This window comes from Sciurus carolinensis, chromosome 8, assembly GCF_902686445.1.
Source record: "Sciurus carolinensis chromosome 8, mSciCar1.2, whole genome shotgun sequence".
Classification (NCBI taxonomy): Eukaryota; Metazoa; Chordata; class Mammalia; order Rodentia; family Sciuridae; genus Sciurus; species Sciurus carolinensis.
The window spans coordinates 90,560,316-90,587,131 of NC_062220.1; the positions used below are offsets into that span (position 1 = coordinate 90,560,316).

General features: G+C 39.1%; 1 protein-coding gene across 7 annotated transcripts in view; it reads right to left on the reverse strand.

Annotated features, from left to right (window-relative positions):
* Positions 1-2,939: 2,939 nt before the first annotated feature.
* The window catches only part of Pde1c (phosphodiesterase 1C), a 551,831-nt gene continuing 527,954 nt past the window's right edge, over positions 2,940-26,816 (reverse strand). For 3 of the 7 annotated variants that reach the window (XM_047560734.1, XM_047560737.1, XM_047560742.1), the window contains 2 exons: positions 24,842-24,910; positions 2,940-5,276 (listed from right to left, as the gene is read on the reverse strand). In XM_047560734.1, coding sequence (XP_047416690.1) covers positions 5,107-5,276; positions 24,842-24,910 — 239 coding nt within the window. In that variant the 3' untranslated portion in view covers positions 2,940-5,106. Of the gene's footprint in view, positions 5,277-17,350; positions 18,322-24,841; positions 24,911-26,816 lie in introns of those variants that run through there. The other 4 variants (XM_047560736.1, XM_047560740.1, XM_047560735.1 and 1 more) reach the window with 4 other exon arrangements.

The window sequence follows — 26,816 nt, forward strand, 5'->3', positions numbered from 1 at the left end:
GGATCATGCTGTTATTGCTGTTCCTGATTCTGTGATGGAATGACATGAGCGTGGTTGAACTCTGGGAGATTCACGATGAAGGTGAGCAGGTTAAACAAAGAGGTGCAACATGGTGTACAGAAAAAATAAAAGGCAGTATGATTGAAAGTCCTCCACTGAATTCCACTTGGCAAAAATATAACCCATTTGAGTCTCAATGTGCTAATCATCAATAAGGACAGTAAGTCTTCCCATTCAGGTTTACTTAAAAGAATTAAATATATTAGCATATATAAAATAGCTAGAACCTGGTATTAAATGAAAATATTAAATGAATTTTAAAATCTATTGTGCTAGAGCAGTGTTCTATAATTTCAAGTTTTCAGTCACTTTAATTGGACATATTTGTTTCTCTTTTTACATTTGTTTAGTGTCCTTTTACCTTGTGTCTCAAAGTTTAGAATCTTTCTGTAAACAGTGAGTGGTAAGAGTTGCTGCTAAAAGGGCAATTAATGATCATGAGTAAGCTGTTCCATAGTGGCTGGTTTCCAGGTGAGGTATTTCTGTAGGCTCAGATCAACTGAATGTCTTATTCAAGTGTGAAAAAGAGAGCATGCCTTGGAAGATCCACGGAGAATTCAAACTGAACACTAACAGGCTCATGTAAGTGAGGAGAGCATTCTGTAGTTATCCCTTGTTATTCCCCCAAAGCAGCTTTTCATGTCCTTTGAATATAACAAAACTATGATTAATGCTCATAAGTCTCCCAGATCAGTCTTAACAACAATACTTGTCACTAGCAATGTCACTTTCTCTATCTTTGGTACTGTAGGGCTTTCTCTTGCTTCTGCTGGCTTTGCCGTGGCCATCGCAGGGTTATGTCCAAGACCCAGCATGGAAGCCAGTCCATCACTCCTTCACCCACCCCTGATCCCTCAACACTAGGACATCCTTACTTATAACAGTTGACAGACTCCAAATAAATCCACATGTTGGTCCAATAGAATTTTTAAAAATTGGAAATGGATAAAGATAATATAATTGATCAAGTGAAGTTGGCAGCCAATGGAAAAACACACTCTTGCAGATGAACAAGGACCTTCTATCTGTCTTAGGAACAGCATTTTGGATAAAAATCCAACCATCGCCTCCTATCATCTATCCCCTCTTCCTTCTAATCTGGGCAGAAACTAGAAATGACATTGGGGGTGCTGGAGAGCTTTTACTATTTCAAAGCTCAGCTTGCACATGATAAGGCTTGATTGGGTTGTGGTAATAAGAGAAGAAAATTATAGTTCTCAGAGCACCTACAAGTAGCTGTCACTGCCCTAACCTTCTGCAGTCAGTATCATAACCAGATAAAAAAAGAAAGAAACAGCCAGAACTCCTGCAGATTCTTCTGGTCAGAGGGTGGTGGCAAAAGAAGGAGAGGCTATTTTCTTCCAACGACTGGTCTTACCTAAGAATTAGATTATGTTGAAAAGAAAAATGACCATTGCAAAGCTTCCATGAGTTCTTTGAACTTATAGAAAGGGGACCCAAAATAAATGCCCATTGACTGGCAGAGTGATTTCACACACTTTGAAAATGCCCACAGTTTGAGGGGTATAGGAGGTAACAAGAGGACTGCTCTGTGCAGTCCCAGGAATGCAAATTCATTATGGAGGAGAAAGGCACAGAACTCAATCTGTGCTTAAGGAAGCCACAGTCAGTAAGAAATCTTCACAAAGGGAGACTAGCTGACACTGTGTCGTTGTTATTGTGGTCTGGCTTTTAACTGAAGTAATGGCTTCCACCATGCAATAACCCTGAGTCTTCTGGAAAGTCTGCTCTATGCAGAACACTCCTCTGGGTGGAACTTTGGAAAAACAAAGCAATTGGGTATGGGGAAGGGATAGAGTAAAAAGGAACAGAATGAAGGACAGACATCGTAGAGAGCGAGAGTCAGGAGGAGGTCAGGTATTCAGAGGAAGAGGGACATGAGAGCAAGAGGAGGCCATAACAGACAGAGGCCCAAGACCCCAAGGTGTGGGGACACAGGTGAAGGGGTCCTTGGAAGGAGGGCATTGGGTTTCCTACTAAATGTAGAAATGTTTTGAAGATTCCAGTGCAAGATCATGCAGAAATGGGTACTGGTAGGAGTAGCCACGTGGGTAATACACAGCTAAATTATCAACTCCCTTGAACTGAAATTGAAAACTATCTGCCTGATTCATACAACTAGTAGGGGACATTGCTCTCTAACTCAAAAGCCGAATTTCTTTTTACTACACTCCACTCTCTAAAAAATAGTAGTTATCATGTATTGAGTTTTTACTATAAGACCAGCCCTGTACTCAACTGAGTTGGTTATTATTAACATCCTCATTTGACAGTCAAAGAAACAAATGTTGACAAATTATATAACTCAGTGAAACTTCCAGAATGAACACAAGGCAAAGCTAGGATCTAAGTATAAGTTTTTCTAACTCCAGAGTCCCAATTATTTCTTCCTTTTTATTTAAGTATTCTTTTTAGTTGCTGATTATATTATTATATTTATTTATATGGTGATGAAAATTGAACCCAGTGTTTCATGCATGCTAGGCAAGCTCTGTACCACTGAGCTACAACCCCAGCCCCAGAGCCCCAACTCTTAAACCCTAGCTCTTAGCTTATCCTGGAACAATAGAGAGTCAGTTGATAACACAGGTGTTCACCTGTTTGTCTAGCCCTATTATGTGGGTTACTCATATTAACAAATTAATTTATTGGGTATGTAGGAAGGAGGAGTTTACTACCAAAAAATGCTAACAACTGTGCAATTAAGAAGCAAATTGCAAAGGGTGAGTTAAACTATTCACCTTAACAAGATATTCAGGACTGAATAGGGCCAAACTTGGAGGAAATCTAACTTTTTTCCAAATGAATTCCAGAATTCCAGAGCAGAAAAAGATGACTCACAAACAAGAAAGTCCTTTAAAAGCATCTTTTTATTTGCTGTAAGAATATAATCTGCATTTCTATACAATTCCTCATGCAAAAATCATGGTAGGCATTTTACAAGCAGTGCAGACTCTCAACATCTGTATGTTTGTTCAACTAAAATATTAGCAAAGGTTGACAAACAACATCTTAGGAGAAAGGAATGCAGAAGGAACCAACTCTCTTCCTCAGTCACATGGCTTCCAACATCAGGCAGAATGGCCGAGAAAGCACAACCACACTGAAGTCTGAAACCTGAGTCCAAAGGGATTGAGAGAGACACAGAGCATCACCGAGGATACCTCCTCATTGTGTAGATAAAGAGCCCTGTACAGCCAGCACTAAAGCCTCTGTAGACAAACAGGTAGGAGTCACCTGTCGAATTAACCTAATACAGGTGGAAGAGATATCACCAGCCTGCAGAATGGTCTTCTTAAGCAGACAATAGGCAGGAAGCGAAGAATTACAATTGCCTTCCTTAACAAAAAGTCACAGTGATTTTTCTGCTAGTATAGCAATTAAATTTCCCTGAAACACCATCAGAAAGCACATTATAAATAAATTTCTCAATAGCACGATGGTCACTAAACTCTGGAGCTTGCTTGACTTGGATAGCTGTAGTTTATTGGAAATGAATTGTGGGGGAGGACAGGACAAAGTGACACTAAACTCTTTACAATCAAATTGTGCAGGTTGTGGCTACGGAGGACAGCTCCTTCTTTGTGGGACTGTCCTAGAGTGTGTGTCCTGCCTACGGAATGCTCTTAGCTACTTCTTTTGTGCAAATATTACCTGCCAGTTTTAGAGACAGCGATCAAAACCTACAATATTATTCATTGATCTCCATCACAAAAGAGTGTGTATTATGATTCTTGTTTTCTAGTTAAGCAAACTGAAGCTTTTAAAAATTATACCATTAGACCAGGGACCTGAAAGGAGAGGCAGAACAGAATGGAAATCTGATCACTAGAATAACAAACCTAGGTTTTTCTGCTGTAGCAGGACATGTCTGAGGGAGTGAAAGTTAACTCTGGTCTTGAACTTTCCTAGTTATTTTTGTGATGTTAGTCCTAAAGTAAAAACTCTCAGGAGAAACACAGGAAGGCTAAAAATGCCACCATGAGCAGAGGTAAGGCCCCTATGCCACCAATAGTTGTGAGAGTGATTGGGGTCCTAAAGGGCTTCATGATGTGGTCTGTTGGGAAGGCATCTCTAGACTCAAGAAGAAAAATCTGGAAATAAGAAATTAAAGCTACATTTACCATTTTACACCTTCTTGTCCCAGGACCACAAAACCAAACTGACATCTCCAATGGCAAATCTTAAGTCTGAAGTCTTTAAGGTCTGGATATGCCACTGATTTCTAGCATTGTCTACTGTGGTGGAAATAGAGGGTTTGGGGGAAAACAAACAAACAAACAAACAAACAAAAACCAAAAACAAAGAGAGCCAAATGCATGTACTGAAAAGTCTCAAATCCTTGAAAATACATTGAGACTCCTGGACATGAGACATGTGATTAGAAGTCAGAAAGCTCTCTTTATCATTTTTTTTAAACTTGGGTCTATTTTGTAAAGTCCAAATTCCAAAATATCCATGAGCACAACAATTCATCAGTCTTCTTTTCCCTCTAAGATTGTTACATTCAGAAACACAACTTTTGTTTTGAGTATAATTTACTTTGAAAGTTACATATTTACTTGAATTTTAAAAGTATTTCAATGTTAAGTAAGCATATTTAAAATTGGTAAAGATGTTTTAGATGTGCATTTCTTAAATATGACAGTTATTAAGCCAATGTACTAACTTGGGCAATTCAACTCTTAGAGATGGAAATAGTAGTGGTGAGAGGAATTTCATTTTTCCTGAACAGGAGGTATCATGCCATTGGTCCAACTTAGACCTCAAAGACCCAAACAATATAAACCACATGAAACAACCTGCTTACTAGTTAGTTGCTACCTCTGCATTGATCCCACATCTAATGATTGAGGAGTCTACTGGAGAATGACGGAGAAAAGTGCAGACAGCTTCTTTTTCCTTCTTGGAGCCAACCTTGATAGAGCCAGCCCCAACAGCCTCCGCAGGTCTGCGGAGCCTCTCCTGCTGTGGCTGGTGAGGGCGGAGAAGCAGACACACGGCCCTTCTTCGCTTCCCCTTGACCTATTTTCTGTTCCAATTATGTGAGATGTTCTGAATCTTTTTCATTTTGATCCTCTGATCCAGCATCTTGTATCTTGCAGGATGCTCATCAGTTTTCTTTGGAACTGAGGGTGCGTAGGAGCTGGATGCATAAGCAGGGCGTTTAAAATGGCGCAAGGGAGGCTTGATGACTGGAGGCCATGGAAAGGAAGACAAACAGTCGTTAATCTCAGCAATGACATGGCGGGACCTAAATTTGGGGGCCACCTTCCTCTTGGCTTTTTTTTTTTAAACCTCTAAGTCAGAAAAGAAACAGGGTTGTATTCTTACAGGAACTTCTTGAATATAGATGAATAAGCACATTATCAACTCGATCATTGACTTAGAGTACTTAAAGGCAGGAAATTCCTAGAGATGGACAGTGATGACCCCGCACAAAAAGGTTCTCTGACAATGAATGGGTGAGGTTAAGGAAGGGAGAGGGCACACTGAGATCACTTTTGGGAAGAGCAAAACAAACACCGTGGGCAGAACCATATCATAGACAGCATTGAGTACCGCATGTAAGCTTTAAGGGTTGCAAAGTCAGTTCCAAAGTGTAATTATAAGTTCATCATTAAGAAGATATTTTCGGGGAGATAGCCCAGTCAGTAGAGTGCTTGCCTTGCAAGCACAAAGCCCTGAGTTCAATCCCCAGCACCACAAAAAAAAAAAAAAGAAAAAGAAAAAGAAAATATTTTCAAAATCCAAATAAAGGTCTTATACCCCAAATATAAAATCTTATACCCCAAATATAAAATCTTATACCCCAAATATAAAAAGAACTCTTAAAGCTCAACAAAGGAAACAACACAGTTTAAATAGGGGCAAAAGATCTGAATAGAATTCTCACCAAAGAAGATAAGTACGTCAAATAAGCACGGAAAAAGATGCTCAACACATTTTGTCACTAAGGAATTGCAAATTAAAAATATAATGATATTCTACTATACATCTACATAAAGCTAAAACTCAAAAAAGTTGACGATACCAAAGGTTTGCAAGAATCCAGAGCAACAAGGACCCTCATTCTTGTTCATGGGAATGCAAAATGGTACAACTGCTTTGAAAGACTGGTAGTTTCTTATGAAGCTGGACATAGTCTTAATCATGTGACATAAGTGGGCTCCCAGGAGTTTACCCAACTGATTGAAAAACATATGTCCACAATAAAAACCTGCATATGAAGTTTTATAAAACTTTACTCATTTCATTTTACTGTATATGGATTTCCAGTTTTCCCAGCATCATTTGTTGAACAGGCTATCTTTTCTCTATTGTATGTTTTTAGCTCCTTTGTCTAGTATGAGGTGACTGTATTTATGTGGGTTCGTCTCTATGTCTTCTATTCTGTATCATTGGTCTGCCTGTCTATTTTGGTGCCAATACCATGCCGTTTTTGTTACTATTGCTCTGTAGTATATTTTAAGGTCTGGTATTGTGATACCTCCTGCTTCCCTTTTGCTGCTCAGGATTGTTTTGGCTATTTGAGATCTCTTGTTCTTCCAGATGAAGGTCATGATTGCTTTCTCTATTTCTATGAGGAATGCCATTGGGATTTTAATTGGAATTGCATTGAATCTGTATAGTACCTTTGGTAGAATGGCCATTTGACAATATTAATTCTGCCTATCCAAGAACATGGGAGATCTTTCCATCTTCTAAGATTTTCTTCAATTTCTTTCTTTAGTATTCTATAGTTTTCATTGTAGAGGTCTATCTCTCACCCTGCACAAAACTCAACTCAAAATGGATCATGGACTGAGGAATTAGACCAGAGTCCCTGCACCTAATAGAAGGCAAAGTAGGCCTGAATCTTCATCATGTTGGCTTAGGAGCAGACTTCCTTAATAAGACTTCCAAAGCACAAGAATCAATAAATGGGATGGACTCAAACTAAAAAGATTTTTCTCAGCAAAGGATACAATCAATGATGTGAAAAGAGAACCTACAGAGTGGGAGAAAATCTTTTCCACATGCATTTCAGATAGAGCACTTATCTCCAAAATTTATAGAGAACTTATAAACTTTGCACCAAAAATACAAAGAACCCAATCAATAATGGGCCAAGGAACTGGACAGTTTTCAGAAAAAGACATACAGGAGATTAATAAATATATGAAAAAGTGTTCAACATCTCTAGTAATTAGAGAAATACAAATTTTAAAAACTCTAAGATTTCATCTTACTCCAATTAGAATGGCTATTATCAAGAACACAAACAATAATAGATGTTGGTGTGGATGTGGGGGAAAAGGCACACTTTTACGTTGCTGGTGGAGTTGCAAATTGGTGTAGCCATTCTGGAAAGCAGTGTGGAGAATCCTCAGAAAACCTGGGATGGACCCACCATTTGACCCAGTTATCCCACTCCTCAGTTTATACCTAAAGGACTTAAAATTAGCGTGCTACAGTAATGCAGTCACATCAATGTTTACAGCAGCTCAATTCACAATAGTTAGATTGTGGAACTGACCTAGATGCCCTTCAATAGATGAATGGATAAAGAAACGGTGGTATATATACACAATGGAATATTATTCAGCCATAAAGAAGAATAATATTATGACATTTGCAAATAAATGGATGGAATTGGAAAATATCATGCTAAGTGAAATAAGCCAATCCCAAAAAACCAAAGGCCGAATGTTTTCCCTGGTAAGTGGAGAATGATTTATAATGGGGGTCAGGGGGTGGGGAGTGAGAGAAGAATGAAGGAACTTTAGATTGTGTAGAAGGAAATGAGAGGGAGTAGGGGTTTGAAAAATGGAATGAGACAGACATCATTACCCTATGTACATGTATTATTACACAAATGGTATGAATCTACATCATGTACAACCATAGAAACAAAATGATGTACCCCATTTGTGTACAATGAATCAAAATGAAGTCTATAAAAAATTAAAAGATAAATAATTTAAAAAAAAAGAAAAACAAACTTTATTCATAAGTACCCCAAGCTGGAAACAACCTAAATCTCCTTTAATAGGTGAATGGATAAACAAATGATAGTACATTCATACAACAAAATCTTATTTAATGATAACAAGAAACAAATTATCGAAACACACAAAGGCATGAATGAATCTGAAATATATATTGCTAAGTAAAAGAAGTCAGTCTGAGATGGCCATATACCAGATAATCCCATTTATGTGAAGTTCTTGAAAGGACAAAACTACAGAGATGTTAAGATCAGAGACTGCCAGGGGACCAGAGGAAGGGCTGAACAGGTGAAGCACAGAAGATGTCTAGGACAGTGAAACTACCGCATATGATATTTCAGTGGTAGGTACATGACATTATGCAATTGTCGAAACTCATAGAATTTTATAGCACAAGGGGTGATCCCTTAGTATGCAAATTTCTTTAAAGCTAATACACAGTTTTTATTTAAAACTTTGATACATAAAAACAGAAAAAACATATTAATGTGGTACTACATGATGCTTTGATACATTAAATTTTGTATTATGTTTAGAGGGACTATAGGTAACAACAATATGCTATACATGTCAAAAAGTTGGAAGAAAGACTTGAATGTTTTCACCATAAAGTATGCAAATTTTAAAAGACTAGAAAGTTCTGAGAATGCCAGCATGGAATTCAAAATGTAGCAAAACAATCTGAATGTGATGCAAATGCAAGAAACAACCTCACTGGAGAGGGTAGAAGACAAAATGCTCACTTAAGTAACTTTTGATATGAGCAGAATCTGTAAAAGTACAGAGAAGTTGTACACGTGCACTGTGCTTGGTTGATAAAGTTGCTTCCCTCACAGGTACAGGTTAACAATTCTTTTTTTCTTTAATTTAAAGTGTTTTAAGATATTGATGGACCTTAATTCAGGTTGACAATTCTAATTCACTCTGCATGTATCTGGAATTGAACAATATGTCAACGGAGAGCAGATGGTGAGAACTATTGGTATGGAAGTTTGCAGATAAGCAACAAGGAGACTAGAATGATACATCTAATAGTGAATTAGACTTGCAGACAAGAATGTGACCTCATTTAGTTTAATAGTATCATAAAATATCTATAAATATATGTATTCACATGGGTTAGTACACACAAATGTTTCCTTCCTGTATCATTTTAAAAGGCGTAGAAGCAATAACATAGGTACCAACCTAGTAGCCTCAGTAGCAATAAGCATACCTACCAAGTCAATCTAGATTTCTAACGCCATTCTCCAGTAAAAGGAACCAGAGCTCTTTGCTTGACTACTTCTAGAACTAAAGCAAAAACTACGGAAGATATACTAGAGTATATCTTTTAGCATACACTAATGTATATACTAGAGTAAATTTTTGAGTCCTAAAATTAAAAAGTGCTCAAAAACAAACAATGGCAGACAAAACAGCACTACATGAAAGTCTACCCACTTGCCTGAGTCAGTGCAATTTGATCACCAAAATAGGGAAGGCAGTATCAGATCCTAACCCAAAGTATAAAATAAACATCCATAAGTCCTTACTGACACCTATGATTGAATAAATAAATGAATAAATAATTGTGAGAGAACAGACAAAACTCTTAGGCAGATTTTCAAATAATTTATGTGGATATGCTACCCACAGGGAGAGGAGCCCTTAGTGTGAGCAGGACATAGTGACATCTTTCCCAAGAACATAGTCTAAAAAGGGGACAAAAGAGCAGTTTTTCAGTGGAAAAATATAATAAACACGACCTCATTCAGGAGACTGAGGTTGACATCAGCAGGAAGAAGCAATGTTGGCAATCTGCTTCTTCAGATTTATGAAATGGAAATTAATATTTTGTGATGAGAATGGAACTTTACCTCTGTGGTCTTCCTCCTGAAAATACATAACCCCATTTTAATAATGAGAAAACATCAGGTAAATCCCAACTGAGGGACATACCACAAAATACCTGACTGGTATTCCTCAAACAGTCAGGGTCATAAAAAACAGAAGTCTGAGAAACTGTCAGAGCCAATAGGACACAACCAAATGTAATAGGTTATCCTGGATGGGATTCTGGAATAGGAAAAAAAGACATTAGGTAACGACTTGGGAAATGTGGATAAAGTATGGACTTCAGAAAATAACAACAGAAGTAGTAATAATAGCAAAATAATACACACCATCTAAACTGCAATTCTATAAACAGAAGAAAATAAAGTACTGATTGAGTCTCCCCACCCCCTACCACTAGTCCCCTATAACCCCTTCCCATATGTGCTTGAAAGTGTGGTCAGTGAATAAAGGTTAAAAAAATTGTTAAATTATCACTAAAGAACAAATAGATATGGTAGTTAAGTAAAAGGTGTGAAGAAGCAGAGTTGGCACTGAGCTGTTGCCCCAAACGCCAGCTCCACTGAAGACAATGAGCTAGAGAGAGGCAGGTGGGTCAGCTTGAAGGGTTAAGGCTGGAGACATATCTGTGAAATTACATGGCTGCCCTTGTGAAACACCAGCTCTGCATAACTCTGCCAATAATAGGAAAATGCCTAGTGTTCATGATGAAGCAGAAAATTAGACACAACTTCAATATTCAATCATAGGGAATTGATTAAGTTCTGGTACATTCTAAAAGCATACTACTGTGACACCATGGAAAGATGACATAGATGTCTATTAACAAAAACAGAGGTTCATTTGTCATATAATGAAAAAAAAAAACGTGTATACAATCTAATCTCATTACTGGAAAATGTATAAATATGTGCCCAGGAAAATCTGAAAGAACACTCATTTATATCATAGTAGTGGTTATGTCTGAGTAGCATAAACACTCTATTTCATTTAGTTTGTTTTTCATTGGTTACACTTTCTGATTTTTCCATGGTGGCCAGGTTTCAGTGATGTAACTTTTTAAAAAGAAATACACTGCTAAAATTCCTCCCATAGAATCACGAATCACAGTGATTATACAAAGCCCATACCTAATGGGAAGTCAGTAAAACTGAATTCACTGTGGGATTTTGCACTAGATAGCTATCTCTGAGAGCCCATAGCTGAGTGTGCTTTTATGCATCCTAGAGATTCATATTTATTCATTGACTCTTACAAGTACCTACTGTATGCTGCTGATGTAACAGTGAACAAAGCAAACAGAAATCCCTGCCCTCATGGAGCTTCCAATCTGTTAACACCCTCTGAAACTCGTTAGCTGGTTTATGAAAGGAAAAGTGCCCAGGTGTAAGTACTGCTATTTCTACAAGTTCATTAATGCCCCTGCCAACATTGCCTTTTGAGTTATCCTAACGTAGTAAAGTCTGTCAGCAAATGGCCCTATTGTGACAAAATAATACATATTCTTCCATAATAATATAGAACAGTTATCTTTAAGATCTCAGAGTGTATAATTTTGTTTCTTAGGTTAAACAAGGGATTATGATACCAAACACTGTAGGAACAAATATAAAAACAGTCTTGCTACCCTGGAGAAGGGAGCAGAGATGGGAGAGGGCTTCAGATCAAGAGCGGATGGTTGGAAAGGTCTGGACTAGCTGATTTACTACCCTTCTAGCCACTTCATTCTATTTTCGCGACTCAGCATGAACCCAGCCAAAGTATTATTGAATTTCCCACTTCTCAGCAGGAAGAAGCATTTACCATTTGCTGGAATTCTGATTGTCAGAACAAAACTCTCCTTGCCACTGGAGTCGCTGCAAATAGAATTGAGCCTGCTGATAGAGTTTGGCTCCCCGCTGAGGCCATGGAAATACTTGTATGCCTGCTGTCACCCTCACTCAAAGTATGGGAACAGGGACATTTCATACAGCGCTGTTTTGTATGCGTTCATTGCCTTTCCCCTCTGCAGGGGATCATGATTTGATGACAGGGCAGGAGAGCAGAGCCAGGTGTGGGGGCACCATCTTGAATTTAATGTGAACCTTTTCTCTGGGGTTCTAGGGTGGCCTCCTGAGGGTGATTTCATTCATCTTCTGGCTATACCTGAGATTTAAGAAAGGATTGGACCCTCCTTTTAATAATTGGGCACTTCCCACAACTGAACACACCAATAGTACAACCTCTTTCCCTTGTCCCAAGAGGGAACAAAGCTCCACCCACCCATATGCTTAATTATTAGCAAGTTGGACACTTTTTCCCCTTGGGGACACATTCAAAAAGTCTACTCTCCTCTCTCAGAGCAATTTACTTGGAGAAAATGATCTAATCAGCTAATAAAGGTTTTGACAAAGGCACAGAGATGCAAGTTGGGAAAGGCATTATCTATATAATGTTCAATGACACTTAGGGAAGTTTCAAGACAGAAACTGATACATCACCATCTTTGATTTCACGATTACCCATAACATTTACTTCTCTTAAAAGTGATGCTCTTTTGGGAGTTTTAACTCTTGTTTAACTTTCATTCTTAAATAAACACCACATTTCCTCCCAGAGATGTCTGTGACATTCTCCTCTTTCTCTGCCACCACCAACCCCTCTGGAATTATTCCCGCCCCCCCACATTTCTCACTTTCAGACCATTTTGCTTGGTGACTACTGTTCTTTTTGTTTGTTTGTTGCACAGAACTTTTCTTCTCCAGAAAGCAGACTCAGACTTATTCATATATCAAATTAAGATAGCTGTTAGTTGGATTCAGATGTTAAAATATAAATGGGAATTTCTAAAGTTCCTTCTTTAAGATTATTTACACTAGACTACTATTTCCTAAAGTATTCATTAACAAAGTTGTGACTGTCATAGGTGGCTAAGGGAGGGAGGGCTTCCTCAGCCAAATTTAAGAGTGAAAGTCAAGCTAGGATCTTCACATCAGGATTTAGCAGTGCCTTACATAATGGTGAAGGTATTATGAGTCCCTGAGAACAGCCAAGAGTGTATAGTTTTTCTCAAATTTATTTGGCTAAAGTAGCATCCTTTTTATCAGGAATAACTGATCCTGTGTAGAAGTATCTGATCATGTTCTACAGAAAACACCTTCAGAAAAACTGGATAAATTCTTTCTTGATATCATATCATATATCCTTAGCCACTAATTCAGTACACCCTTCTGTTTTGCACTAAGAGTAATCCAGAAAGAATGGTCACTAGTCCTCATCCAAACTTAGGCCTGGCCTAATAACCTTGAATTAAGTTTGACTTTCACTGGAACTGGCGTTGGTTCTTTCAGTCCACCGGGACTTTGTGTCATCTTTCAGAACCATCATCACCCTGTAGCACAGAGCTACATCTTCAGGTGGGGAACTTCCAAATTTCTGTCACAGTGCATCATCTCCAATAATGATAAAGCAGTCTACTCTTTGCTTCTGAGTAAATTCTAACACTGACAACTTTTTTTAAAGAAAAGAAACATTGAACATCCATTGTCATCTCAAAGAAAATGCCATGCAACCTCTGGAGAAAGCTTTTCCACCTATTGAAATTTTCTACCTGCATTTATAAAATGCACATACTTGTACAAAACCCATACACTAATCCAAGATAAAAATAATTATTTATTGCCACTTATGTGCTGTTTTACATAAAGAGAAAAATTCTATTTCCGTACAGGTCATTCCTGAAATCAGTGTCTATTTGTAGTGTTTCTGTGAAATCTCATGGAAGGCCCTTATAAAAATGCAAAAAATCACCTAGGAGTTTTGAATTGCATGGGGCTGGAATGTTAACATCAGCTCCCCTGAAGATGGAGTAATATAAGAACTCTGATTTTCATTTCAGTATCTGCTGTGGTGAAATAATTACAATAGCTGACAGGTATTGTGTTCTAATCAAAGCACAGTGCTAAGCATTAGCATGAGTTAGTCTATAATCTTCATTATGCCCCTCAAGGCAAACACTCTTATCATTCCCCTCCTGGGTGAGGAAACTGAGGCCCACAGAGTGGAAGTCACTTCCCAAATGTTACTCAGCTAGGAGGAAAGATACATGGAGTCTGGCTTCACTTCCAAGCAGCTGGACTTCAGATCCTTCTCCCATATTTAAAATGATTTGGGCCAAATGTCAGTCCTGTAAGTACCATGACAGGTTGAAAGAGTCAGATTATAACTGTACCTCATTTATACTGTCAATGCTTAAGTATATACCTGTGTCATGTGCTAGAGTTTAGATATACTTCTTAGTGGCTATGATCACGCTTCCCCTGCAGTGGTTTTAGTAGTAGATTACCTTAATACAGTACATGGTCATTCAAGAGAGAACTACATAAAAGTCCTGTCCATAAGGTCTACTAAATAGACCTTCCTTCCTTCACCTATGAATGTTGGAATGTTCACAGGTATTTTAAAAGTCTAGGCCAGTAGAAATAAGCATCAAACCAGGTGAGATTGTTCCTCAGTGGTTCTCAGCCTGGGCTGCAGACAAGAGCCACATAGAGTCTTTAAAACTCCAGGTGCTCACTGTGCAGCTCAGACACTTAGAGCAGATTCTATGGGGCGGGTGGTGTGGGACTGAGCCTCTGGAGTATTTATATCTCCACAGTGCTGAGTGTGAGTGCTACTGTCTTCATCTGGCCAAGCCTCTCCTTTCCCATCTTTACATCCATTATCTCATTTGTATCCTCACCATCCTTGGAAGGTGGCCAGATTCAGCTCTGGCCCCATGTGACTGACGCACTTAATTTCAGTTTCCCATTAAAAAAAAAAAAGAAGTAGATAATAGCACTCACTTCAGAGGGCTCGGATAAGAAGAAAATAAATCATGCATGTGAAAGCAGCCAGCACACCACTGACATGGGAAAGGTGCTCACTTGTTGTTAGGTTCCATTCCTTTCCTGAGACGAAAACCCTACTCTTCTGGAATTATCTGGAAGACTTGCAGTTGCCAGGAAAATTCAGCAGTAACCTCCATTCCCTACTGAGGAATTCATTTCTCCCACAAACACAGGAGCATTTCAGTAAAGCCACACTGATAAGCAGTCCTTTCCTTTTGTAGAAATGCAATTTAGCAACGTTAACCCAACCAGAAAATTACCCTTAAACTACGCACATAAGATGTAGTGTTATCTAAGGTGATGATCTATTCTTAAACTCCTCAAAGTGTACTTTATATTAAAAAACTAGAATGATTAAGTTCATTATCTACCTTTTTAAAGACTTTGGTCCTCCAAGGACTTTACATGAAGAAAATGAGCAGACTAAATTACCTAGGGTGGCTTCTTCTTTAAAAAAAAAAAACCTCACAGAGCAAAGAGCTCAGGGGACAAGAAACCTGCAGTCTGAGAAGTTATCTGGTAAAACTGAGTTAAACCACCTGAATCAAACCATATCAATCTGGTTATGAAAAGATCAAAGATCACCCACCAGCATTTCAGGTCTCCAGAGTTACATCTGCCCAGAGGGAACAGATAAGCCACAAAGTTTTTCTGCCCTCTACCCAACTTGAAGCTGTCCATTGCTACTGGTGGTCCTCAATCCTGGAGGCACATCAGATCACCAAGGCAGCTCTACAAAGTACTGATGCTTAAGTCCTACTCCCAAGACTCTATGAAGTATTTTGGAATGGAACCAAAGCATCAGTATGTTTGTAATGCACAGTGGCCCTACTGTGTAGCCAGGGTTAAGAACGACTGGGCTGAGTTTGGAGAACAAGCCAGCCATGGTATAGGTATGTGCCACAATGTGAGGTTCCATCACTGATAGCCACATATAGAACAGTATATGCCAAACAGGCCTAGATATACAGTAGGCCATCCCCCCAAGTGTTGTGTAAGTACACTCTGTCATGTTCGTACAACAATGCAATCACATTGGGTGTGTCCCTGTTGTGAAGTGACATATGACTATATTTAGGGTCAGAGGGATGTTTGGAGCAGCTGACTAGGCTGGTCAGCATAGGTAAACCGGCTCCCATCCCTGCTGGTTTGACCTTCCCACCCCTTATCCATGTGCCATGTTGGGAAAACAAACCCATGGAAATCTCCTTTGGGGAGAGGAGATGGTATTTTGAGAGAAGCAGGCTAAGCTGTTACTAGCTGCAAGATCCAGAGGAAATCATTCATCTATCCTGACAGCCAGGGATTTGTTCTTTCTTCCTTCTATAAAATGGGAAAAACAGTAGATGCTTTGCATGGCTGTTGGGAGGATTTTAAAGGGAATGTAAGTGAGAAAATGTGTGAACAGTCCTTGGCACAGTGTCCAATATGTAGCAGGTACTTGGAATATGATAGCCATTATTACACAGCACAGGAACAAGTAAGGTTATCACTACCACCTTATAATGGTGTCCTCACTGGTCAGTTCCCTTATGATGGTGCAGAAAAGTCATCAACTCCCCACACAGATTTTACTTCATGAAAGGTATGATCACACAATGAAGAGATTATATTAATGAATTTATTGGTGAATATTTGGCAGAGAACATATCACTTTGAGTCACAAAAGACTAATTATCCAAAATGTACATTCATATATGTATACATATATATATATTTTTCCATTCAACTTCCCAATGGAACAACTTTCTGAAACCAAGTGCCATTCTAAATAAAGCAAGAATATCTAGCTCACATTTTAAACTATTTAAGTCATGTAAAAATATGGAGGTTCTTTCAGTTTCTTTGAGCAAGGCCTAACCCCAAATATTAGAGTGCCAGAAATTCCAGGAGGAAGTGTGGTTTAGACAAGCACCTAAAGTGGAAGGAGTTTCCCTGAATTCTAATCTTGTTAAAATTAGGGAAATTAGGAAAATGACAAGGGCACTTCTGATTCTTAAGACTCTTTGCATTCACTAGACTGAGGCATAATAATTCTTGAAGTCACTTTCATCAGAAGACATTACTGAATCAATTCCCTGATCTTTTAGATACTTCATCTTTGTGCTTTATCCCACAGACAATTCAGTCCCCCATATCAACTTCCTGAGGACAGGGACACTAGCATCCCTAGCACTTCATCACAGTAGGTGCTAAGAAATATGTAATTGGTTCAATACACTACATCGCACTTGGTCGCCTTCATAAATCTCCCATTTAAAGGATACTTAAATTAAAGGATGCTGGAATATACAGCAACCTGGCAAAGTTGTCAGAGTCCACAGCAGCTAATATTTCTCTCTTACTTCTGCAACATCTTGATACCTAGGCTTGCTGCCCATGTCTGCTTACAAAGAATGCCAGCAAGTTCCTTTCCCTCAAGTTTCAAGTTTGGGGCCTGAACAAATTTCTGTTTTACACAAATGCTACAAGCTCAGCTTGTTTCTACAGGTCTCATGATAATACAGAGAGGTACTCAGGCATAGTTTTCAAGCCCTCCTGACAGTGGTAGAGGAGTAACAATTAAGTAAGATGCAGAAATTAACTCTTGTCTTATTCAAGCAACAATTATCTATCAAATGGTCTGTCATATTGAAGTTTCTTTTTTTTTTTTTAAATATGCTCCTTGAAGGAGCTAAATTTTTAGTTTCATTCTTTGTTTTCATTTTGTTTGTACTGACACATACAAAGGACATCATTCATGTTTTTCAATGGAGAAAAATATTTTAGACATGATGCAAGCTGTCCTTCACTTGATTTCTCTCATCAACATTTACATTTTCCATGTGGCTCTATGTCCTTCATCCATACCAACAGTGACCAATTTCAGAAGAAGCCTGTAAAGACACATTTCTTCAGGGTCACAGAACTCTGAAGCACTAAATCAAAGCATAACAAATGAGCTTTGACTCAGTCCATAGTAAGTGACAGTTGCCATCTTTCAAATTGAACTCAAGGTGAAAGATAGCTGCAGAAGAACAGCCATTTGAGTCTTCACTTGAAAGACTGTAGGGTCCCTCCACAGCCCAACTAGGTACTTGGAGTTGGTAGATAAGGGATCAATCTGCTGCCCAGGCAGAATACAAGTGCAAAAAAAGGTAGTAACAAGTGAAAAGGAGTTAGCATCATCTTTACTCACTGACAATGAATCTCACAGAAAAGGGCTAACCTTAGACAAGCCAATTATCTGTGCCTCAGTCTCCTAAACTGCAAAATGGAGATAAGAATACCTTCCTTGGAGAGCTGTGAGGTTCTAATACATGTTAAAAATCTAGTGTTGTCCCTGAATTTTTTAGATATCTAATACATATAAAAGTGCTTGTTAAAAACCTGTATTAGGAAGCTCAGACGTCACCATATTTGAAGTTAAAAACTCAATAACTTACAGTAGATGTCATTTTTGTTTTGGTAAAAGAATCATAAGCTTTCTAAAATGTCTTCAGACCTCAGAGGTGGCCAGGTCTCATCCGAGGAAACTTCCGGGTGGATGCTTTATCCGTAGTCCCCTAAAACAGGACACACAACAGTGTCATTGAGAGCCGGCTGGTGTCTAACACATACACTGTTTCTACAGCAGGCAGTGGAGCTTAGAAGCAGAGCCACGTCTACTGCCAAGACTACGGTACACTCCAGCAGCAGCACGCAGGGAGGAGCAGTTGGCCACATCTGCATCAGCAAGTGACTATGGTACTGTACCTTTTCATCTCAGATCACTTCAGGAAAGCGAGGCGCCCTGGGACAGCTCAGAGGTGAGTAATGGACTAGCCAGGATCATTAGCGGTCATGCCCGTTAGTGGTGGCGATGCTCTGAGCCACTCCTGCGGCAAGCACCAACAGGCCCCAGCTCTCCATCAATGACGGCCCACCCATGGAGCTTGATGGGTTCACAAATCCCATGGGTAAGAGATGAATTTGCCTCTAGAAAAAAAATGGCTGCAGGTGCTATTACTTTCCCATACAAGAGTCGCTTTGCTTCAGATCTACAAGGAATCAAGGTGGTGTCCCCATAGAAGTTTTCTGGTACTAGACCTTCAAGATGACCCCTTAGATAATTTCAGAAACCACACAAGCAGGACTTTAAGGAAGTGATCGCTGGTGGCTCCTGGACTGACAAGCTACTTACAGAGCCTTCTTCATACTCAAACGCTCATATCCCAACACCCATTCCACCCAATAGGTTAGAAAGGAAGACATTACGTTTCTTGGAAATATATGTTAAATCATGGACTTGGACAAAATCAAACAAAATTTTTTTTGCAGGACAACCACAGATTTTTTTTACACAAAAATTCTTTAATTTAAAATATTTTAAGCATACAGAAAAAGTAGACATGCTCACATAATAAATACCTGTATTCTCAGTACAGTTTAATCAGATATTAATGCTTTCCATATTTACTCAAAAAAAAAATTTTTTTTTTTTTGCAGTGCTGGGGATTGAACCCAGGGCCTTGTGCTTACAAGGCAAGCACTCTACCAAATGAGCTATCTCCCCAGCCCCCAAAAAAAATTTTAAAGAGATTTAAAAAAATCTCTTTTGCAGGTAGAATTGAGTTACCTAGTATTACTCCTCTATGGTACTTTCCTCTCTGCAACCTCAGCCAAAAAAAAAAAAAAATCATTCAGAATTTGGTATTTGTTATTCCTGTGCAAATATGCATGAGATTATTACATTTTAATATATGAATTGGGGGCACATTCAGTTCATAACAAAAATATAAGTTATATTTTAATTATTTCACTAATGGTCCTTTATGTTAAAAGTCACAAAATTACCAAGTTGTGCCCAAAGACAAAACAGATGTTAGTATCCCTTAACTCCATATCCCTTCTTCTATTCAGAGCCTCTCTTTCATATTTTAATACAATATTGAACATTATTTCTATAGCCAGAAGTTACTCAGATTTATCAACTAATTTTTTATTTACTTGTGTGCTCACCATTAATTCTTGTATCTCACTTCTTTGTTTTGGGTTACTTTCTTCTTCTTGAAGTACATCTCTTAACACTTTTTAAAGCAAAGGCTTATAAGTGGTATATTATATCATTGTATACCTGAAAATATTTTTACTTTGCCTTCACTCATGAATAATAAGTTAGCTATTTTAGTTATTACATATTGCTTTATTTTCCCTTTGCACAGGGAAGATATATTTTCATTGCCTTCTGGCATTTACTGTTGCCAATGCAAATTTTGCTGTCAGTTGATTTCTTTCAGTTTCCCTGAACCTCTTTCAACATTTAAGATCCCTCCCTACTTGGTGTAATTTGGGGTAATTCCCCCCCCATACCAAATGCCTTTATGTATGCATTTGTTTTTATTTAGGTAAGGCAATTGGGGTACATTTTCCATCTTAGAATTTGAATATTTCTTCAGTTCTGGAAAACTATTTCTTATTTGCTGAAATATGGTTTCCCCACCACTTTCTCAATGTCCTACTAGAATTCCTGACAGATGCATGGTAGTTTATCTTCCATATTCCTTCATTTTTTCTTGAGTTATAATTCATATAACCTAAAATTCACTCTTTTGAGGTATACTACTCAATGCTTTTCAGATATTCATAACATTGTGCGAACATCACCACCATCTAATTCCAGAGCATTTTAGTTACCTCTAAAAGAAATGTCATACCCTTGAGAAGTCATACCCCATTCCCTTACAACCACAAACAACTCAACCTCTCACAACCACTCATCTACTTTCTGTTTCTATGAATTAGCTCACCCTGGATATTTGACACCTGACTGACTTTTTCTGCTGAATACAATGTTTTCTAGGTTCATCCATGATGTAGAATGTATCAGTACCTCATTTATTTAAAAAGATACAACATTTTACTTATACATTCATCAGCTGATGGAAATTTATTTATGTCAATGTATGGAATACTATGAATAATAATGCTTCTGTGAACAGTTGTTTTTATGTGAATATGTTTTCATTTCTGTTGGGTATATACCTGGGAGTGGAATTGCTGGGTCACATGGTTACTCTATGTTTAACATTTTACTGTCAAACTTTTACAAAGTGCTTCCCTACTGCCAATGTGTAAGAGTCCCAATTTCTCCACATTTTCACCCACGCTTGTTATTGTCCATCTTTTCTCCAGAATTCTAGCCAACCTAGTGCATTTGAAGTCGAATCTCACTGTATTCCCTGGCTTACACCATGTCGAGCATCTTATTATGTATATGCTTATTAGAATTTGAATATTTCTTCAGTTCTGGAAAACTATTTCTTATTTGCTGAAATATGGCTTTTGTAGATCTTCTTTGGAGAACTGTCAACTCTAGTCCTTTCCTCATTTTTGAGTTGGGTTGTCTGGTTTTTGTTGTTGTCAAGTTGTTGAAGTTCTTTATATTTATGGACGTTAACCCTTTATCGGGTGTCTGATTTGCAAATACTTTCTTTCGTTCTGTGAGTTGCCTTTCTCTCTGCTGGTGGTGTCCTTGGATGCACAAAAGTTTTTAATCTTGATGAAGTCCGACTTTATTGTTTCTCTTGTGACCTGTGGAATTTTAGTATGTGAGCTCCCCACTGCTTCCCCTTTCCCCCACCCAAGTTCCTCCTCCTGTCTAGAGTCATGTAGTTGTTTCTACTGACCCCTTAAACTTTCACATCAGAGACAGGGCTTATAATGTCTGTGTCTGAGGCCCCAGAATCATTGGGGATATTGCAGATCCAATTCCACAGCTAGCGTGGTCTGGTAGAAAAGCTGGATCAACGTCTTTCCATCTCTCTAGGCCAACAGCTTCCTGTTAATACTCTTTGGCTTCAGCACCGGGATGCAGGTCAGCAGTGGTGATGTGAGCCCCGAGCCCAAGCCCCGTGTTCAGACTGCCCCTGACAGTTTAGCTCCTTCTGCTCCTTCCTGACCTGCACCACTCAGGATACAGAGCGCAGCTGTCCATGGCTCCACAGCAGTGTCAGTCACGCTCTGTGTGGAAGTTCCCTATTTTTTTATGGTTCCCAGAGCTAGTTGTTTAGTTTTGGTCTTCAAAGTTTTTAAAATCGATTTTTCTATTTTGCCCATTCTTGCATGTGTTTGGAGTAGAGAAATGTGTGTCAAAGAATGAACTTCCTAGGCCATCTTGGCTGGAATTCATAACAGATGTTTTCATCCCTTTATGCAACAATGAATTAATGAACTGGTGAATTCATTAATCAGTCTGCAGCCGATTGAGTTGATCACACTGGATCTGGCCATGTAGATGGTACTGAAGAAAACAACATCTAAACCTTGAAATCCCCAGTTAGGTCCATTCAACTGACTGTGTGATCAAAGGTGTTTGAAAGCTTCTGTTCGTTGGTGGTTGAGGGTGCGCCTTGTACAGCCGTGATGGCAATGACGCTCCTCTGAAGCAGGGGCATGAGCAGGGGCTGACTGGGCCTGGGGAGGAGGCCCAGCATTTGAGTGAAAGGCAGGCAATGAGTGTGGCTCCTGAGGTTGGACGGGAAGGGGAACTGGCCACTATAATGGGCAAGGTGGAAGGGATCTGCTGGACTGTGTGGTCAATTGTGTCAGGTGCTTTGAAAGTTACCAGCTCCACCCCTCTAGGCTATGGAGATAGTCAGAATCAGAACCTAAGACACAAGTCTGGGACCAGCTCAGACTGCCAGAGTCGGTCTAAGAACAAGGTAGTGTGCCTGTGACTCAGAGGCCAAGCAAGCCCAGGAGGTCAGCTACAGGTGCCCAGCAAAGCAGGTGGAACCCTGTCAGCTTGGCACATCCTTATATACAACCAGGTTGACCTCACGGGTTCCACCTGCCTCGGGAACGAAATGACTCTACAAGGAGCAGGCGCCATCCCTTCACTCTGGAACTGCTTGGTGCAGAGCTATTTTTCTCCTAATGCTTTAAAATTCTAAGAGCATGATGGCCACAGCAAGGACACCATGACAGGGGCTGCCAGACACTGTGGGGCCAGGTTCACTCAGTACTAAACAGCAAGCGAGTGTAGATGAAGGGAATCCAAACTTCAAAATAAGCCTTTCTCCACTGATGGTTCCTTTCGCCAGAGTCATAAGTCAAACTCCCACACTCAAGTACCCAACCTTGTAAACACTGTCTGGTTCCTGCCAGCCACCTTGGCAGCTCTGGGGTCGGAAAAGAATAAGATAGTCTCTACTATGGAAAAAGCAACCTATCAACAGGTAAGGGTGCATATAAGCAAATCACCATAATGCAATAATTTAATACCACCTAGATGATCTGGTGAGGACTGTAAAGAGATATGAACCAAGGGAAGACCAGGGAAATTAGTTTCATGCTGTGACAGAGGCAGAAAATTCAAGGGCTACTCAGCAGATACCCATTGAATTCAGATGTTGAACCAGGGTGAAGAAGCTACAGAAATTAAAGTTGAAAAAGCAAGTAGGCTTAGATTATATTCCATTTATCTAATAATGCCACTAATTATGAAGTGAACTATTATTTCATGCACAAGCACGAAAAAAACATCTGCTGATTAAACTATCACAGGCGACGGATTGCAAAGCACCCCAACTTCATAGGGGTTAAAATGCAAGACAATGTGCCTCTCAGAATGGATGCAATATGGTAATTCCCAAAAGAAGAAATCTAAGACGTGAATTAACATTACAAGACAGCTTTTGTTGTAAAAACTGATAAAATAAAGGCAAACAAAATATGAATAACATGTCATGTTTTCTTACCAAGGTGGTAAAGCATTAAAAATAATGTTCAGCAATAGCAAGACAATAGTGGAGTGGGAAATCACACTAAAAGTGTAAATTAATATTACCTTTTGAAAGTCATTTGTAATCAATGTCAGAAAACTAAATATGTATACATCTTTAAGCTAGTAATCCTCCCTATAGGAATGCATTCTAGTATATCCTTATAAACTCAGAAGATTTATGCGTGAGAAGATAACGTTATAGCAATAAAAATGTAAGCTTCATGAATGTCAAATTATCAATGAACACATAAGTGAATTATGGTGTAAGCACAGAAACAGTAACCAATTACTGAAACATTTGTTAAATATACTAACATGAAGAAAAATCTAATGTAAGGGTAAGTTTCAAAAGGGAGAAAGAAAATTCCATTTAAAGTACCATTTGAATTTAAGAATGAAAGTATTTAGTAAAGACACCAAGGAGAGGCCATTTTGTTTAATTCTGAGGGGTACCATTATTGTTAACATTTTCACTTCCCCCAATTTTTTTATTATTTGAAAAAGGTTTTTAGATGACCATGTTTATCTTTTATAGTCTCTCCTTCTCCCCAAACACATGTGTTTCCCCAAATTCCACTACAATTAAATTGTAGGAGAGAACATAAGACTACATATGGACACAGAGTGACCAATTGACACCCCTTATATTAACTAGTAACTACAAATGATCATTATCAATGCTTAAAAATTCTCTAGTCTGTGTTAGATGGGATCCAGGTCATGAAGACTTCCATATTCCTCAAAAGTGGAAATGAGCTATGTCATTAGCATTGGTACTAGGTCTGTACTATGCTAAACTTACAAGCATTATTTCCAATCCTCGTCAGACAGAGGAGACAGGTGATAAAAACAAAGTTCCAAGACGATAAAGTGTAGATGAGATGGCAAAATTTGAACAAAATTGGAACATGGCAAAACTAAAGTATAAACTGAAGTCTCTCTCTCTCTCTCTCTCTGTCTCTCTGTCTCTCTCTCTCTCTCTCCCTCTCTCTCTCTCTCTCTCTCTCTCTCTCTCTCTCTCTCTCTCTCTCTCTCTCTTTCTCTGTCTTTCTGTCTGTGTCTGTAGAGGCTTCCATATCCTGTCCAGATGAATGTCCCTAAAGAAAAAGACTCTGCTCTTTCCACTGGTAAGTAGAAGAGATTGTGAACCAATTATGGAAATACTATGAGCCTTTCTGGAGGAACCACACCAATACGGATGACAGAGATGGAGCTCTCTGATAGTGAAGCAAACTGGATAAACAAGGGGCCAGACTGATAAAGCAGTCTTCTCCGTTGTCTGTGGTCACTAAGATAATGGCACAATACCATTTACCCACCTGGCAAGGTAAGGCGACTTGTGGAGCTAGTGCTGGGGGCTGGGGAGCCATGAGAACGCCTCTTTGTGCCTGTGAAGAAGAAGAGGATAAGGAAAAGTAGGATTGTGGATACATGTGTTGGACAGGAAAATGTTCATCTGAAATACTATCAAACGATTCAAAGTTTGGCTCTAAAATAGTAGAAGGTTGGGTGAAGTGACAGGGCAATGCACAGTCCATGGTCCAGAAGAGCCATAAGTCCAGCTTTGTCCTTGGGGCAAGTGATCGTGCTCAGTCCCCCTGGTTAGCAGGTTGGCATGTGGGGACCAGTGCTGCATCTTGGCATCACCAAGGAAGATTCCAAAATATGAAGTTCCCTGGGTGTCCTCCCAGACATTCCATTTGCATTGTACTAGGGTGGAGTCTAGCTTTAGTATTTTTCTTTTTTTTTTCCTTTGGGTACCAGGGATTGAACCTAGGGGTTCAATCATTAACCATTGACCCACATCCCCAGTCTTTTTTGGTATTTTATTTAGAGACAGTGCCTCACCAAGTTGCAGAGGTTGGCTTTGAACTTGTAATCCTCCTGCCTCAGCCTCCAGAGCTGCTGAGATTACAGGTATGTGCCAGTACACCTGGCCAGCATTAGTATTTTTAAATCTCCCCAGACGATCCTAATATGCATCCATGGTAGAGAACTACTAGTTGGTAAAAGAAAGTTCCGGATTTAGAACTAAGGAGTCAGGGATTTGGTTCCTGCTTTGTCTCTGTAGCCTTTCCTTGCTATTGAACCTCAAGCCATTATAAGTGGATTTCTCTGAGACTCAGGTCTTCATCTGAAATAAAAGTAAAATAACAATAATTGCATCCAAGTGTGCTGGTGAGGACTAAAGGAACCAAGGTATGTTAGAGCATCAGGAACTGTGGGGGACTGCACGAACGTCAGGGTGGTGGGCTCTCTGAGTTCCCCAGTTAGCTGGCAATGTATTCTTATCAGGAAGGGAATTATCTGTGTCCTATAAACAGTTTAATGGGTCCTGAGGGATTGAAAAGGCAGCCTTCAGAGTGGAATCAGTAAGGACAAATCAGCAAAGGGACAAAGGAAAGGCTGAATATTTTACAAAAGAACATTTACATTTTACACATGTGACATAGATAGGTGGATTGGTTATGTATACACATACACACATACATATTTATATATAAAGATGTAGATACACACAGACTCATGTATGCACATTACTTTATATTCATTTATAAATATCATACATTTGTTCATTCATTCTTTGATTTTGCCATTCAGAATGAGGAGGAGAGGCCTGGAAGCCAGCATTCAGCAACCCAACAGATGTCTAAAGTCTGAGCTGGTAGGAATGCAGAAAGAATTCTTAAGCAGAGGATATAGTCAATGTGATTTCTGTTAAGCCCCTCAGACTTTTAATAAAGTCTGCTCCATACATGGAGTAGGCCTGGAGTAAGTGGAATTTGTGCTGATGGAGAAAACTGTCTGTCAACAGAGTCACCAGAAAAGCTAACAAAGCTACCCAGAGGCTAATGGGTATCAGAGGAAGCAGGAATTTAGGGCTGGAGGTGAGTGGGCGAGCAGTGAACTTTCCCTGTATCTGAATCCCTGGTGAGAAGTGGAGGGATGTACCTTGGATGGTGTTCGAGACTGTTCCTGTTCTTAAAGAACAAGGAAACAACCCCAACATCTGCGTTCTTATTAATTATTAGCATTATTATTGGCAGGAATAGCAATAGTATTAATAGGATTAGTAAAAAATAGAAAACCGGAAATTAGTCCAATCATCTCAGACTTACAAAACCTTAATCTGCATGAGGTAAAAAACTGTATCTGGCAGGACATCAGTTGTACATTTCCCAGGTTTCATGACTGCCCTGCAAGTCAGAGTCATAGGAAGCTTCAAGGGTCTACACTGGCTGTACCTGTGCTTCAGAGTCCCCGGAGGCGATTCTTATAACTATGGCTTTCAGA